Source organism: Oreochromis niloticus, linkage group LG2, assembly GCF_001858045.2.
Source record: "Oreochromis niloticus isolate F11D_XX linkage group LG2, O_niloticus_UMD_NMBU, whole genome shotgun sequence".
Lineage (NCBI taxonomy): Eukaryota > Metazoa > Chordata > Actinopteri > Cichliformes > Cichlidae > Oreochromis > Oreochromis niloticus.
The window spans coordinates 25,196,394-25,214,036 of NC_031966.2; the positions used below are offsets into that span (position 1 = coordinate 25,196,394).

The following is a 17,643-nucleotide window of genomic DNA, read 5'->3' on the forward strand; positions in this document are numbered from 1 at the left end:
TGCCGGTCTTCATCCAATGAAAAACACCTGTAGACTGGAAAAAATTAGTTTTCTTAAAACCACTTTAGTCGGGATGTTAATTATTCTTATATGAAAAGGAACACAAACCAGCAGCCTGCATGTTATTACTGACCTGCTCTAACCTTGAGTATCTGACTCAATCAGGTTGTCATCCTGTTATTTCTGACTGCCCACGCAGACACAGCAAGCTCTTCCCTCAAAACACTTTTTTAAAAAATGGGGGTTTTTTTGGCTTGACAATAGGATGAGATTTACAACTGACAATATTAAATCTAAAAAGTATATGTGAAGCTGCCAGAAACAAAGAAGTCAAATAAGCAATATGTGCGTCCAATAAATTCCAAGGCTGTATAATTCATTACCACTAGAGGGAGACATTGTGTAAAGAAACAAACAAACAAACAAAAAACAACCCTGTGATCGTTGTTGTTCTGTTACTTTGATGTTCAGATTTTAAAATCAAATAATAAAACCTCTACCTCTGTTTAGTTTAACTGTAATCGGGTATATTATATAAAACTTTATTTCTTCATTAAAAGATATGCATACATTCTTAAGATTTGCACTTACATTTTCAGTGCTGTCCACCCCACACCCCCTTTTTTCAATTATCTAAGTTTAATCTAATGAGTTTTAAAATACTGAAGTCTTCTAGTATACAGTGTGTGTAAAGAGTCATTACTCATAATGTTGTTGTAACTTTTACCAGTTTGGTAAGGAAAGCTTAAGTGGTTTAGAACGCTGGATTATTATTATCATTGTTATAAGCCATGATGTATTATTATTCTGCCACCTAAACATATTTCTGTAATTGATCGTTTCCATGTTAATCTATAATATGTCTTAGTCAAAAGGTCTTTTAGTATAAATGATAAACATTTCCTTCTCTTCCTCTCAGTCTATCACACATGAATTCTCTTTTTCGTCAGGGCTAAAAGGGGAAGAAAAACTGATACCACTTCCTTTCATCCTCTCAGTGCATGAAAAGATAACTTCAATACGACCTCACGTAAAGATTTTCACACATTCTCCTCTGAGGCTGATCACTAACAGGACACACTGCAGTCTGTTCAGAGCAGGACACACACGTTTGTTTTTGAGGAAAAGGGTTTGAAAGCTGCTGACGATCAACAGAGGCTCAGCAGCTGGCATGGAAGCTGTAGTTGGACTGCTATTAATGTGGCTCGGAGTCTCTCATGGTGAGCTTTTCATGTTATAATTCATCAAGCTTCATTTCTGTGTATGAATAGCATGTTTTGCAGGATTCAAAACTCAATGACACAAGTTTTACAAAATAAATAAATAAATAAATTCAGTTCAGGACATGTTGAACATAATGACAGTACTATTGTCTGAACTCTTTAACTTTACATTAATGCTACGTTCTAATATGATTTCAACATTGTAACATGAATGTGCACTTAAAATATTTTGGAGGGTTATTTTACTGCAGCAAAATGTATTTTACAGATAGTATGGTAGCAAAAACTAAAAAATGAAAATATTCTAGCTTTTGCATCAATATTTTTCGTAAACAACACAATATCATAATTATAGGGTGAGTTAAATATATTTTTAAAATGCTAAAATTGAAAAATTCACTAAAGGAATTTTTTTTTTGTTTTTTTTGAAAAACACTGGGCTACTTGCAAAATTCAAAACTCAGACATACAGTTAATCATTTGTACTTCTACTGATATAACTGATTTGAGATCATTTTTAAATATTCTTCTAAAAATAAAAAACTTAAATATCAGATAGAGCTGTTAGCTGAATCATTACTGTTTTTTAGTTTTTGCTTTTGTTTACTTTTACATTTTCCATGCAGGTGTGGAACCTTACTGTGATGGCAGACAGGATGGAGCTCAGTGTTATGGAGCTTTGGGAGGAACTGTGGACATCCAGCTGATGGACAGCACCTCAGAAATATCTAGATATGAACTGTTAAAGAATTCATTACAAACTCACATACTATTTGTCAGAAATAATAGCGTTACTAATACCATAGGACGCAGGTCTCTCTTTTTTCTCAGTAATCGAACATTTAGGATCAATAACCTGAGCAGGAATGACAGTGGTGGTTATACCCTTCAAACCTTTGATTCAGATGGATTTAAATCGCCCGACCGGACTTTACAGTTGTTTATTCAAGGTATTTTTTTTCTCTGTTCGGAACAGATTATAGATATAAATTTAACATTGTTTTGATAACCTTAGTGATATAGCACAAAATACACAAGCTACATGTATTTTATGCTTTCCCTGTTCTTCATTAGAGAGGATCAACAATGACAAAGATTTGGATTAGATATCTAAGTCATCTGTGTGTGTTTCTCTCAGCTCCTGTGTCCTCTGTCCTGCTGCTCTCTGAGTGTCTGTCCCAGGGAGAGATGAGGGTGTCCTGCTCCTCTGAGGGAGGGGACAGTCCTCAGTACAGCTGGACTCTGGATGGACGCACACTGACAGATGCTGAGTTCCTTTCTCCAAATAATAAGACCAACAACATCACTCTGAAACAGCACGTCTCAGGACGTCTGGTCTGCTCAGTCAGGAACAACGTCAGTAATGTCTCAGAAGAACAGAAGACCTGTCGTGAGTGACAACATTATGAATGAAAGTCAATAATAACAACTAATTCATTTCGAACATCTTTCACGAATTATGTGTTTTTTTCTGTCAGGCTTCATTAACTGCAAGTCAATCAATGGGACACATATATTAGGGTGGGTGCCTGTGGACAATAACAGCCTGTGTATTAAACCAACAACAGAACCTACCCCAGTCACAACAACTTCTGTGGGTAAGGAGACTGGCACAGTGTCAATTACACAATTCAACAATGGAAGTGTGACTTCCTACACTGATGGCCAATGGTACATTAGTAAGTGAAAACTAACTAGATCCACTGATGTCACTTTGTCTTTCTTTATGTTCCTTTACAAAAAAACATACATTTGATAACTGAAACATCTGTTTTTTATGTATTTTACTTTTGAAACAGGACATTTGCCAGTGATCGGTGGTGTTCTCTCAGCACTGGTATTTTTCTTAGTTGTGGGTGTAGTAGTCATCTGTGCTCAGAGGAAAAAACAAAACAACAAACCTACAAAACCAAAAGGTACAAAAATTCCTCTGTCACATATAAAATCTGTGGGTATTGTTAACTAATAAGGTTTAACACAAAAGCCGAGAAGACCTCTGTGTACAAGGGTGACAAATCTGTCTACTATAAACTTTAAGCATTGCTAAAGAACTAATTTTAAAATCCACTTTTGTATCTGACTCATTTTCTCCGGTCTATGAGCTGAAGGTAACCAGGTCTTTCTGCAGCATATATCACTGTGAAAATATTTTTGAAACTCTCATAAAGAAAGCAAAAAAACTTCACAAAAATTAAAACCTTTAAAAGTTAACCATCTGTAATACTCTGCTTGTAACAATCTTCTTGCTACTCTGCAGAGGAGGAATGCGACCAAGATGTAACCTATGCTGATGTCAGGATCATGAAGCAACAGGGGAAGCCAGCGGTGCAAACAACACAGGCGGAGGTGGAGGTGGAGTACGGCCAAGTCAAGTTTTCGAGGCGATCTCGGCACACTGAACCAACAGGAGATGATTGTATGTATGCAAAGGTCCAAAGATTCCGGTGATTTAGGTTATTGGTGTGTTCACACAGACTAAAGGTCCATGGAGGGAGGAGATGATGTCAAGATGCCAAAAGGTCTTTTATTTAATTCAATTTCCCATCAGAAAAATAAAAACCTTCAGATTTCATACGTATTGATTTTCTTTGCTTTCACTGTGATTCTGTTATATAAAAGAGCATCAGCACACTCAGACTTGACGTGACATCTGGGTTATCATTTCATATGATGCTACACAAGCTGCGGTAGTTTTGTAGCTATTTAACATTTCTAAACATAATTATTCATGTTTTTCTAGTAGCTTTTATATTTATAGGATGTTGTAATAGTTTTAATCGTAGTTATAATTTATGGATATGTTTTATCTTATTTATTGTCTAAACACTGATAAACTGCATTATTACTATAGTTTTAACAATACATGATGCACTCATTTATCCTAAAACGGCCACTTTCAATCTAATGCCACAAAAAATTTTTCAATTTAATTGAAGTGTGATTATTAAAAAGATGTGGGTAATGACTTGTGATTTACACAAACCTAATTACTAACAGTTCAGTGTAGTTTGTAGGTGGAGGTTGTCTTCCTTTGGCTCTCCAGTCCAGAGATAAATTTACAGCGAAGTGTTTCAGGAAGTTCACAGTAAGCAGACATGTGAGCGGATTTGTTTCCATGATGCAAATACTTCTGCTTTTTTCTCAGACGTTAGTTTTCATTCTTTCTTCCTTTGTTTTCTGCTCAAACCATTTGGATAAGATCGAAGTTCAATAACCATTTAGTGCAATAATACAGTGGAGTGGGTTGTGTAGGTTTAATCGTGACACTGGTTGTAATATAAAAAGGAGTAAGTTTTGTTCCTGTGTATCAAGACCAGCAATCTTATCAATACTTGTCACATGATGTCTGCTAATTGCCTTCAAATGTAAAATTGGTTCAGAAATTCAGTTTTAAAAAGTTAAGACGCATCTGCTTTTTCATATTTAAAGTGTATTTTAAATGTTTGTGTTGAAGTAGATTTGTGACTACACTAAAAGGAGTTCAGTGAACTAGCTGTAGTTTGAGGAAGAAAGCTGTTTTACTGCATGTGAGATTCTGAGCAAGCCACCTGTTTATCATTTAACAGCATCGACTTATGTTTTCTATATTTAGTTCAATTACATTTCCTACGTGTTTGTGGTTTTGAGTTTAAGTTGTACCTGTGAAAACAGAGATGACGTTATCAGTCTCTTCAAACAGTGCATCGTTTTTAATCAAATATAAGGTTCTGACTTACAGCTTTGGAGAACTGCTGATATCCATTCAAATGATTTTAAATTAATAAAAGGTCAGCTGAACAAAAACCCGCTGAAGCAGATGTTTCAGTGTTAATCAGCAGGTGGAGTGAGAGTCATGGATAGAAAATTATTTTAGCCTGTGTTAAAACTAAAACTAAGTAATAATGTTTAAGATGACTAGCTGTTAAAAGGAGAATCACAGCTGAAAACAGGATAATGCACATGTTTAGACCAACTCATTAATCAGAGATTACAGAGATTACAGATTCAAACGTTTCATTGCTGTTTGAGTCTCAGACAGATGCACGTGCAGAGTACTGCATGGTGAACCTTTTCTTACAGATCCAGAGTAATTCTAAATAGGGTCATTCACAGTACGGACACCTTTGGTGTGGGTGTGTACATGGTCAGGCCGACTATCGTGTCTCTTTGAACCACAGGAAGGCCGATAACACATTTGTATAAACCATATTTTATTAAAATGAACTGGTGCTGAATTAGTTTGGTCCCGTTCAGTTTACTGTAACTTAATGTTTGCCCATTTCAGTTCCTCTTTTCTACATTTAGACTGTTTTATAAAAAGAAGAAAATACCTTTCATGGTTGAGTGTTTGCTCCAAAATACTGGTAATATTTTTGTCACCTGACAAATGCAGAAGTTGCAACTGTTGCCACCAAACAGATGGAATACATTTGGTTTGATATGGGGTTAAAGGTTGATAACCATGCACTAACTTTATGCTGATTCATACTGCCATAAAATTGGTGTTTATGATCCATTACAGTTGTAGTGTCCTCAGAGTTTATTTTTTTGATCATGTGATCAGTCAGCAAATGCTGCTTTGTACATCAGAGCGTGCCAGTATGGCCAGCATTGTTTCTACCTTTTAATGTCTGTGTGGCATAGGAAATGCAAACAAGTAAACTGTTGCACATTCACTCCTGAGAAGCTGAAGCACAAACACACCAGGTGATTTTATAATTGTCGTGACACGGTCATGTGATGCTGCCTCGCCATGCCAAAGCTGTTAAACTATAAAACCAGACTGGCGCCAGTTCTCCAGTCTTTAGCACTTCAGTTTTTAAACTGATAAAAGCCTTGAACTATAAATGCATTTCAAACAGAATATAGTTTATATTTTTAATGCAAGAAAATGAAAACATTTTTACATTTTTTTCTTTAGTATTGTACATTTCAGATTTTGTAGTTTTATTGGTATATTTTTTTCTGTAAGACAAAGTGAGTATGTAAGACTTTGTTTTTCCACAGACAGTTATAGACACATGCACACAGACACTCAGCCATACATACAAACCGCATTCACGCATGAATGCACATACAGCACAAAACAAACACACACACACACACTTATGCCTTAAAGTGGCAACTGCCGTAATAAATAATGCAAATTACAAATTATCACCGAAAACCAAAATAGTCCTGTGCACAGTGAAAACTATAGTCTTTTGTCTCTTTCTGTAACCTATAATCTATAACACACCTTGTACGTATTGAAAATTGTTTTCTGTTTTTCACACAATAAAAAAAGAAGAAAAAAAGATTGTTAACGAATGTAAATGTTGTGTTTATTTATTGTTATTTTTTCATAATTTAATATATAGGATATAATATTGAGGTCAGCTTAGGCTTTATTGTGATGAATTTAATGTCAAGGTCAAGGTCAAGTTTATTTATATAACACCTTTAAAACAACCAGAGTTGACCAACGTGCTTCACAGGCAGCCAATAATAAAACATAACAAAAAGGAAATGTCAAGGTTCAGATCGAATTAAAGGCCAGAGAGTGGAAATGAGGCTGGAGCAAAGACTTAAATGTAGAACCAGATTCTGCAGTTCTGGTGTGAAATCGTAGGACGTTTCAGAGACTCGGAGGAACAGTTGAAAAATGTTAGTCACCTTTATTTTTAAGTCTAGTTTATGGAAGTAACATCTGATTGGACCTCTGACAGGAGTGTGAACATAAAAAAGATCTAACAAATAAAGCAGTGTAGGCTCATTTAGAGTCTTAAAAGTGATGACAGGAAGCCAATGTATTAGTTTTGCACATTTATAGGTAGAACTTCATACTAATGTTATATTTCTTCATCAAGAAGCCTTTCCCTATAAAAACTGCGGTGTATGAAAAGCACATTGACCCACGTGAATGTGGCTACAGCAAATTAACAGAAAATCCAACTCTAAATCAATAAAACCTCAGTGCTGAGGAGAAGGTTTAAGCAGCAAAGCCAACATAAACTCCACTTGAAACACACAAAAGCATGCACAAACACACTGAAATAAGGAAGAGCTGAATTAGAAAACGGAGACTTTCTTACACTCGAAACACTTGTGATTACACAACTGCACACACTGCACTGTTGATAAGTCAGTCATTTATTTAGAAATGGAAAAACTTTTAATCGTTAGATGACTCATACCTACTAAATTTCCACATCTTTTGTTTCTCCTTCCTTTCTTTAAAATTACAGTGAAAAAGTATCAAAGTGTGTCAACATTTCTTGCATGTACAGCACATCCTTTAACATTTCATATATACAGACATTGGGTTCTAAAAAAAATAGAGAAGTGTAGACATTTTTTAACATAAAACGCATATATCCAGTTTCTTGCCAGAGCTGAATGTCTGTGCCACAGCGACTGTAGATCACGAGTCATGCGGTTGAGCAATCTTCAGCAGTTTTTCAGGATGTGGCTAAACTCTCCCGTCTGAATGTCTAAAACCAGTGACACTTTTAATAATGCTGCCCTTGCTTTGCTGCAGCTAAAATGTAGAGTAAATGCATGTTTTGAGAAAAACGAAAAGAATAATTTAACCACCTTTCAAATTAGATATCTGCTTTCCCCATCTGACTTCCTGTAACTTCAAGTTGTCATAAAAAAAGGCGTGTTAGTGTCACAGTACTGCCTTGGAAATAAGAAGAAGGGCTGTCAGGTTTTTTTTAATCTTTTTTATATCTGCATTTGCATTATATTCCTGTTAATGGATACATATACAAGGAAAAGACAACAAGAAAGACACTAATCCTCTTTCTTGGGCATGCACTCTTAAAACGCTATCTTGACGTTGATAATGATTAACACAAGCAAGTGGAATAAATGCCCACTCGACTCGATCCATGTGACAAACGTGTGGTGGTGACATTGTAAAAGAGAGGTGATCTTCATGTGAATCTTTTTCATTCATTCTGTGGTGAACTTGTACAACTATTAAAAACATTATTTACACACACAGATACAGTGTCAGTCTTTCACATAGACTTCACCTAGTACTCCTCCGATACTGCGTCTGACAAAATGTTCCTGCTGGGGCTCGCGGGGTTGTGAGTGTCACTGTGTGCACACAGTACAGGTGGGGTGGGTGTGGTTGTTGAGGCCTGCTGGGAATGCTGCAACTTCTTCCTGTTGATCTTCCTCTCCTTGGCACGTCTGTTCTGAAACCAGATCTTCACCTGAGACACACATGCATGAGATATCAGCATCAAGAACATTTCTCAGTTAAGGAGCATTATGGCTTATTCCCTAAACGACATCAAATGTAACAGCACATCATTATCGTTTTCATTTCTTCTATAAATCGCTTATTTGCGGCATTAACAGGAAGTTGAAAACTGCAGCGACTTTGCTTTCTGTGGTAACTTTCCCTTGCCTTGCTTTATCTACTTGAAATTTAGTAATCTTCAACTTTCCCAGAATTACTCTGGGAGCTACAACAATTGCACTCAGCTGTGGTTTTAAGAAGCTGCAAGGGCAGGCAGAAGAAACAACAAGAACAGCATAATGACAGTAAGATTGAGGGTTTCACCATTAACACTACTTATGCGTTTGGCCACATATGTTAACATTACGGTTTGCAGAATTTGTTTTTTTCTCTGGAGCTCGTTTCTCCAGAGGGGATTGTTTGAGAACTTTGTGCTCACATGTGCTGCATTAGTAGAAACCCTACACTTAACCATGGGAATAAGTCAAATACAGCACAGTGGTAATAGATGGCCTACAGATGCGGTTTTATTTTCTAATGCACAATAACATCAACAATGTAAATCCAAGCTCCACCTTCCCTGTTATCTCACTTTGCATAAGAAAAAAAAGAAACCCACAAATGAGATAATAACCCCGTAACACAAAGTTAATGCCATATTTGAGATCTGTACATCATCAGTGGTACACTGTTTACAATCAGATATCTGCAGTATTTGCAGATATATGTGGTGAGCATGAAATTCCACAAACATGCCAAGATCATTTTTGTTAAACCCCATGTGTTTTTATACACATGGGGTATAATAAGTATTGAACACAAGCAAAATATAGTTCACATGGTATGAAATTCTCACCAGATGTCAGTAACAAGCCATCCAGTCCGCACATGCAAAGAAAGATTCAACTACAGATGTCCATAAATTATGTGTAATAATAAGAAGTGACACAGGGAAAAAATATTGAACACACTTACTGACATTTATTTAATTCTTCGCACAAAAGCTTTTGTTGGTGATGACAGCTTCAAGATGCCTCCAGTGTGGCGAAACTGGTCGCAAACAAACAGAAATTCAAATCCTAAAGGCTCTGTGGGCCTCTTCTATGAACTCTGAGCTTTAGTTCTTTCTATAGATTTTCAACTGGATTCGGGTCATGTGATTGGCAGAGCTATTTTCTATTTTCTTTATTTCCTGTTTCTGAACCAAGTTGAGAGTTTCCTTGGCTTTGTGTTTGGGATCACTGTCTTGCTGAAACGCCCACCCCTTGTTTCATCATCATCATCCTGGCAGTAGATTTTTATCAAACATGTCTCAGTACATTTTTCTGTTCATCCTTCCCACCTCCAAACTTCACTGTTGGTGTGTTGCGGTGATATGCATTGCCTTTTGACCTCCAAACATGGCGTGGATTATGCCATCCAAAGAGTTCATTTCAGTCTTATCTGACCAGACTATTCCCCCAGTATTTCACAGGCTTGTCTAAATATTGTTCAGCAAACTTTAAACATACTTCAGCATTTTTGGGCAATTAAGTGGATTTCTTTGAGATAATGATAGAGATAAAGGTTAAACTCCAGTAACTAAAAAAAACAAAACAAAAAACAATTGTGGTTCAGGCTTTACGTTTTAAAAAATTAGGGCATATTTTTTTACCCTTAACATAAACATGTTAAATTTGCAGTAACCTTCCTTATTATTGTCACTCACAAAAGGGGGTGAAACCAAAAGGGGGGGTATCCACTGAATATATAGTTCTTGGCCTTGGCCCATAGATTTGTTAGTGCAAACCATGGGGGGTTTTCACTAGCAAATCCCACATTCTGTTTCCTAACTGAGTTTCAACAGTAACGAAACACACTGTCTCATTGCTTCATGGGGTTTTTCTGCTGTGAGTTTAGTTTATCTCTGAATAACATAATCATTCGTTCCTCCTAAGGAGGAACCTAAAAAAAAAAAAAACAGAAGATGTGGTTGACTACTTTGAAAGTGGTAGGCGTTTGTAATTCTTTGAATGTGAAGAGAGAATGCAAAAGTTAGACAGCCTCACAGTCTCAGACAGTTTCTATATATTTTCTACATTCAGTTTTTCTGTATAATTTCTACATTGACCGTTTATTTACTCTAATCTTCTCACCTGCCTCTCGGAAAGGCTGAGTGCCATTGACAGCTCTGACTTCCTTCTCATTGTGATATAGCGGTTGAACTGAAACTCTTTCTCAAGCTCCATCCTTTGGTGGTCAGTGTACACCACCCTGTACTTGTCCTTAGTGCGAGTCTTCCCACCTAAATCAGACAAAACAATTGCTTTTTAGTAAAAATCTATAAATATTAAGAATAGTAATCATAGGCATAAAAATAAAAATAGTGAATGTAAGTAAACAGAGTCATTTTTTATTCATGTGTATGGCCCACATCTTTTTCAGGAATTAATAATTTTGTGTCAGTGAGTCACGAAATGTGTGTGTCGTGGCCAAACAGTCTGGTGCCACGTTCAAGTTCAGGCGCCACTTAAAACCTCATCAATTCTACTAATCGTGCTCACACTATAACGAAGGCAAAGACTCCCCACTGCATTGCATCAGTGCTTCTCCTTATCACCGTGAGTGCTGTCTACACAGCTGTTTACATAGGCAGCTATTCATTGACACGCATGTTCACATACACACTCAAGAAACTAGGAGTCACAGTTATTGATCAGAAAACTCGCTCATGTGACAGCATTGATCCAGCCACACCCACCCACACACACACACACATACATACAAAAGGGTTAAGAGAGGGTTAGCCTTTAGAGGAGACTTAGTTTAACTTCTGCAGACTCCAGTGTTATCTATCCAGTTTGTCACCATCTCACACCCACCCAGTGGACAGAGAGGGTGGGGTGTGAGACTTGTGTAGACTTCATGGCCTCCACTGTTAGCTTTGCATTGACATCTCACAGCATGATTGTCCAAAGAGAGGCGAACACCGTGATGAATGTGCGCCTGCTGAAGTTGGGTTTGTTTTTCAGTTAAAACAGGTTTGCATGTGGTCTCATGTGTTACCCAAACTTGTACGCTTTTTGCGGTTTAGTTAGACATGCAACCACAGTGACAGCTACAAAAGTAACCCAGGAGTTTGTGTAATCTGCTTCCCCTATAGGATGTGTCTTATCAAGATGTTGCATTTCCTGTTTGTGTCACTTGTTAACATTTAAGACAGCTAATATGTGATCAGTCGCGAGAATGAAGAAGAAGAAAAAACCCAGAGACAAGTGCGTTTGAAGTACTCCAGATAACAGATATTTGTATGCACGAAGCAACTCTTACATGAAGATGTTAAAAATGTTCCCTGTATTTGTATAATTCACTGATTACATTTTGCAGACCAAAATAAGCCTATGATTAAGAATAAGTATAATAAAGTCCCACCTGAAGCTGTTTGTTTAACGGGCTCCTGTGGTCTTTTCCTGGGAATGAGGGGATCCTGTCCAGAGATGAAGTTGTAAGGGGTGAGCGATCCCCCTCCAGCGGCGGAAGGAGCGTTGCTCAGATCCGGGTAGGTGAAGTTGACCTGCGCGGTGTTGGGGCTTGACCCCGGGAAGCTGTAGGGGTACTCCTCCCGGGGCGCGTAAAGGGGGTTCCAGGTACTTGCCGACAAATCACCGACTCCCGGGACGTGATGGTGGTAGCTAGGGAAGTCATACGGAGGCGGAATGTACTGACTGTTCAGTGACAGTGCCTGAGCCGTTTGTCTGATAGAAGCAGAGCTGGGGTACATCCCGGTATCCTCGCTCGACAGGTAGGGTGAATCTCTGGAAGACCTGGAAAAATCAAACCTCCAAGAGCATGTTAGGCCCCCGAGTTTATCTTCAGCAGGCTCTGTTTTCATTTCAGTCTAAGGTTCAGGCTACCTGTGCAGTAAGACTACACACCTTTATAGATTTACTGGCAAAGAGTTCGAAAGTATCATCCTGACGTCACGCTTTACCTGAGACTCACCTGCCTGCTGGTCTTTGCGACGTCAGGGCAATGACCCCGATTTACCAGGTTTGCCCTGATGAATCATTTTGATAAGGCGGTACAATGTGTGGAATGCGTGGGAAGTCCATGTGCCTTCGCGTGCATGTATATAGGGGGCTGACATTCAGCACAGAGACTACAGGTCAACATTAATAATAATATTAACAACAATAACAATAATAATAATAATACGAACAGAGGTGGAAGGAAACAAATAGACAAACAGACAAGCAGGAAAAAATACCACAATATATATTTTTTTCAAAGTAAGGGAATTTTTAAAATACAAAATTGCATATGTTGAAAAATAATAAGGTTCAGATTCCCGGTTACCCATAAAGACCTCATCTAGCCATGCCGAAGATTTTTTTTAAAAATGCCCATTCATTTATTAATTTATATTTTTCTTTTCATATAATTTAGGTTCTTATTTTAAAGCTTAAATATTGTTTTTCTTCACTGCCAACTTAATCTTCATACACTAAAAAAATTAAATTCTTCAACCCCAATAAACATGCAAGTAAAACATTTGAGTAAGATAAAACTTAAATATATAAAATTAAAGGTTTATTTACTTAAATAATTAATCGTGAGGGAAAACGTGCATTGTATAAACTAAATGTAAACCAATCAAGCAAATTACATTTGCATACTGTATTGAAAAAAACATGAAAAATGTACATGTAATTAAATGAGTTAAAGTCCATATTTTAATTATATACATCACAGGAACATTAGAACATGTAGAAAACATAGCTGTAGAAATGGCCTGCTTGCCTTCAGTGGCAGCTATGGCTCTGACCAGATAATACACTTCAGTATCATTATTATGGCAAGTATAAAGAATTTTTTTATTCTCTTAAGCTGTTTAATATACATTTGTAGTCCTTCAGACTACACGGGTTTTTCTCCTATTTGAATTGAAAATGGTTCTCCTTTGTAATTCTTTGTGTTGTGAGCTTGATTAACCAGGAAAACACATGATAAAAATCCTGAAATACCACTCCAGCGTCTTTATTTATAGTCTGCTCTGATGTAAGACCAATAGTCAAGTCAAGTCAAGTTTATTTATAAAGCACATTTAAAAACAACCAAGGCTGACCAAAGTGCTGTACAATAAAATACAAATATAAAATACTATAAAACACAGGTACATAAAATACCTCACTGATAAAACAATAAATTAAAACAATAGGTTAAACCTTGCTAAAAGCCAATGAAAAGAGGTGAGTTTTAAGAGCAGTTTTAAAAGTTCCTAGGCTTGTGGAGAATCTGATGTGAGGGGGTAAACTGTTCCACAGTCTGGGTGCAGCCACAGCAAAAGCCCTCTCTCCCCTAGTCTTTAATCTGTACCTGGGAACATCTAAAAGCATCAAGTCTGCTGACCTCAAAGATCTCCTGGGGCAGTAAATGCTAAGAAGCTCTGCCAGGTAAGGAGGTGCAGTACCGTTAAGAACCTTAAAAACCAGCAGTAAAATTTTAAAATCAATCCTAACAGCAACTGGGAGCCAGTGGAGAGAGCAGAGGACCGGAGTGACGTGGTCTCTCTTTTTGGAACCGGTCAGCATGCGGGCAGCAGCGTTCTGCACCAGTTGGAGGCGATGCAAACAGGAACGATCTAAACCAGCATAAAGGGAGTTACAGTAGTCCAGCCGTGAAGTAATAAAAGCATGGACCACCCTTTCTAGATCGTTCCTGCACAGGTAGGACTTGACTTTAGCTAAAATCCGTAGGTGATAAAAAGATCCCTTGACTACGGAGCTGATTTATTTGTCAAATTTAAAAGCACTGTCAAAAGTAACACCGAGGCTCTTAATAGGGACACAGGTCAAGCAAAAGCAAAGTTGCTTTGCTCCCTGCTATGTCATGGCTCAAAACATCCATATGAGGGCAGCAAAAAGCTGAGTAATAGCAGATAACCTTCCAGGTTTGGAGTCTTTCAAGTTCAGTCATACAACTGACCTGTTGTTAAAAAGATCCACACAGTTAATTCATCATCATCATTCTCGCTGTTAGCGTTTTATTCTTTCCATCTTCAGCTGACACCGTGCCTTATCCTATATATTGCACTTATCAAGCTCGTGCATGAGCTCATCTATATTGAACTATCATAAAAGATTCATGTCAATATCAAGATAATCATTCTCAGCTACAGTGCCTATCAGCTGTTAGCAGGAAGCTGGCTGATGTTAATGGAAGTGGCCTGAACATTAAGGAAATTGCAACATAAACATGAAAACATATCATCCAACGCTTGAAATACATTGATGGCGACCACAATGCGAACCAGCTTGCCTGAAAATAAACAAATGTGGTTAAAGCACTTATGAGGGTATGTCTTAATGTACAAAGTAAAGTTTGACCTTGATAAACCCTAAACATTTCCATTACTGTATAGTTATAATCCCACATTTAGAGATTTAGTTTAAATCTGTTTGACCTTAAGATGCCTGTTTCCTTTTTTGATCTATTCAAAATTTTCAGCGCTCCAAAAAGAGAGCTGGTTTAGGGAATGTTTTACCCTTTACAGTAGAATCGTGGTTAGTTATATATTTAGTTTAAATTTAAGCCTCTCCCTAAATGCAAAACAGATAGCAAATGCATTGTTGCTCTGTTGTCTGTCCCACTTTGCCTTCTCTTTTTTGACAATGCGTTAGACACCATGCAACAAAATCACACTAAGATGTGAGTGTAGAGAGGGCGCGGATGCAATTTCTCTCATTTCTCCTCCAGTTCAGCATTTAATCTCATTCATTCCCATAACTAGTTCTTGAAGCACCAGATCAAACAAATCGTTCCATTTGAACAGTAGCCCTAAACTAAATATTTGTAAATTGATCACAACATTTGGCAAAGACAAGCAGAAACTCTTTGCACTGGAGAAGCTGGAACCATGGAAGGTTTTCTGTTTTTGGTTTAGTTTTTAAAGTAGTTGCTGAGTCTTACAATAAACTAGTTGATTAATGGATTAACCATTTCAGTGTGGTTGTTAACAATGTTGCTTCACGGAAGGAGGTTCTGGGTTTGAATCCACCACCCAGCTGGGGCCTTTCTGTGTGGAGTTTGTAGGTTTTCCTGTGGTTGCATGGGTTCTCTGTGGGTTCCACAATCTAAAGTCATGCATGTTATGTTAACTGGTGATTCTAAACTGGCCTTAGGTGTGAATGTGAGCTGTCTGTTTCCGTGTCTTAGCGAGTGATAGCATCTTCACCGAGTTGTATGTCGCCTTTTGGTGTATGTTAGCTAGGACAGGCTCCAGAGCCCCTAAGACCCCAAACTGGATAAGGAGAAGAAAGTGGATGGATGTGTGTTTGAGGCGGGGTGTAGTTTGCAGATCAGCTGCAGTGGGGTGGGTGGGGGGGTGGAGTAAAGGGTTCAGGAAATGGCGTAAGGGGAGGTTGACCAATACAGCTAGCCTTCCCCATTTCAGTAGGTTGCTGAGACCTGACAGGAGTTGTTGTGTGTGGTGTGGAGCAACAAAGGCAACTGGAAGCCTGCTCTAATAAAAGCCCTGCAAATAAACATCAGCTCACATGTGATGATGCTGTTATGATGATGTTTTATGTTGTATTGCTTCTTCTTGATTTTTGCTGTTTTCTATTTTGAATGTCTTATTATTGTGGTTCATTTTCAGATTCAGTCCCAGATCACATTGCCGAAATCAAGCTTTAAGGTGCCCCAAAGTCATATATCTATTATCGGGACAACTTAAAATGGAGGCAGCTGTAGTTCAAACATTTCCCTCAGTCTTCATCTATCAGAGGTGCAGCAGGTTCAGCTCCAGGTCTAGACTTTAGTATACATGCTCCCTGCCTCCACAGGTCTTTGTCTCAACTCTTGTACCTCTATAATGGCCTGTGCTTGACAAACACAGCGCTGTAACTTTTACCTTTTCCTGAAACCCAGCAGGAAAACAACCGTAGAGCCTGTTTGCACTGCTTTGCACTCCAGCTATAACACTAATTCAGATCAGCAGTGATAGAAACTTCTTGTTAGCTGCTGACAGGCTGAAGAGACTCAGTATTGTTGAGGCAGAATATTTTGGAATCCCACTTGTTAAGAGCTGCTCCACTCTGTGGGGGTAAACAAGGAGTGCTGCCATATATAGAGCAATAGACATCCCGTTGTGGACTCTCTTCAGCACTGCATTGTATCAAGATGCTAAAATTACATGTGATAATAAAATGAAAAGACCCCCTAAGATTCTAGCATCCTGTTATTATCGGTGAATTTCTGCGGGTGTTTCGACAGAGTTCGTGTCTTATCTCATGCTGATAAAGGATTGTGTGTGCATGAGTGTTTACATACGTGACTGACGAGCACGTTATTGCTGTATTACTGCCTTTTTATCTTTTGGGTCTACAGTTTTATTGACATTACAAGCAATGAAACGCCTACAAATAGATTCAAGAGTTCAAATAAGTGGATTTAGAGCAGGTTTATTGCAAGTAGGTGCTAATTACATAGGCAGAATTAGAAAGATATAAAAGGAGGAACTGTCCCTGTGTGGTGTTCCTCCCCTCCTATCTAATAACTGGAGGGGGCTTTCTGGCACTCTAATTAGTGCGAGCAGGTCTTTTAGATTTGCCCTCTCAATTAGAGGAGAACATGTTAGTTTCCAATTTAGCTCCTGTTCCCCTCCGCCCCCCGTCTGCCCCGACCTGCTTGTTAGATAGAACAGGTCTTTATTCAGCTGCAGTGCTGCGTTCTGAATCTCAGATCATCCTCTCATATCCTGGGAAAGGATTGAAATAGGAAGAAGGCTAGTATTGAGAGCAGACATATTTACATGGTTTTGCTTGTGTTTATAAAAGAGAGGATAAAAGGCCAGGGAAAAAAAGGAGAAAGAAGGGGGTGAGGATGGTGGGAGGTGTTGAGTTATTTCATGCAGGGGAAAAAGAAAACACTTGAAAAAAAATATGATATAAAAAGAGATGTAAAAAACAAAGCTAGTTCACTAAAGTCCCCTTTAACCACTTTTATACCTGTTTTTAAGAGTGTGATTATATAAGGGAAGTTATTTTTCCTGAGAAACTGAGACTTCCATGTTTGTTTCCAAAGCAGGGTGCAATCAGCGCTGCCAAAACCTTTTTTTTTTTCTCCTGGCTGGACCACTCACTCACTCTCTCACTCTTTCTCCTCCTTTTTATTGTGTTTGTTGTTTTATGGAGGGGGTTAGATGCGGTCCAGATTGCCGTTGCC

General features: G+C 38.0%; 1 protein-coding gene and 1 long non-coding RNA gene across 3 annotated transcripts; one reads left to right on the forward strand and one right to left on the reverse strand.

Annotated features, from left to right (window-relative positions):
• Positions 1–952: 952 nt before the first annotated feature.
• Positions 953–6,501, forward strand: LOC102078676 (uncharacterized). 2 transcript variants are annotated; one of them, XR_001225349.3, is made up of 6 exons: positions 953–1,220; positions 1,850–2,173; positions 2,362–2,613; positions 2,702–2,902; positions 3,023–3,139; positions 3,481–6,501. It is a non-coding gene; the product is annotated as an uncharacterized LOC102078676 (long non-coding RNA). The 2 variants fall into 2 exon arrangements; XR_002064346.2 differs by having other exon boundaries at positions 958–1,220; positions 2,702–2,821.
• A 129-nt stretch (positions 6,502–6,630) lies between these two features.
• LOC100695871 (homeobox protein CDX-1) lies at positions 6,631–12,638 on the reverse strand. Its single transcript, XM_003455219.5, has 3 exons — positions 11,851–12,638; positions 10,575–10,723; positions 6,631–8,410 (listed from the first exon to the last, which is right to left on the reverse strand). The coding sequence occupies exons 1-3, from the start codon at positions 12,308–12,310 to the stop codon at positions 8,225–8,227; spliced, it is 795 nt and encodes a 264-aa protein (XP_003455267.2). The 5' UTR covers positions 12,311–12,638; the 3' UTR covers positions 6,631–8,224.
• Positions 12,639–17,643: the final 5,005 nt, after the last annotated feature.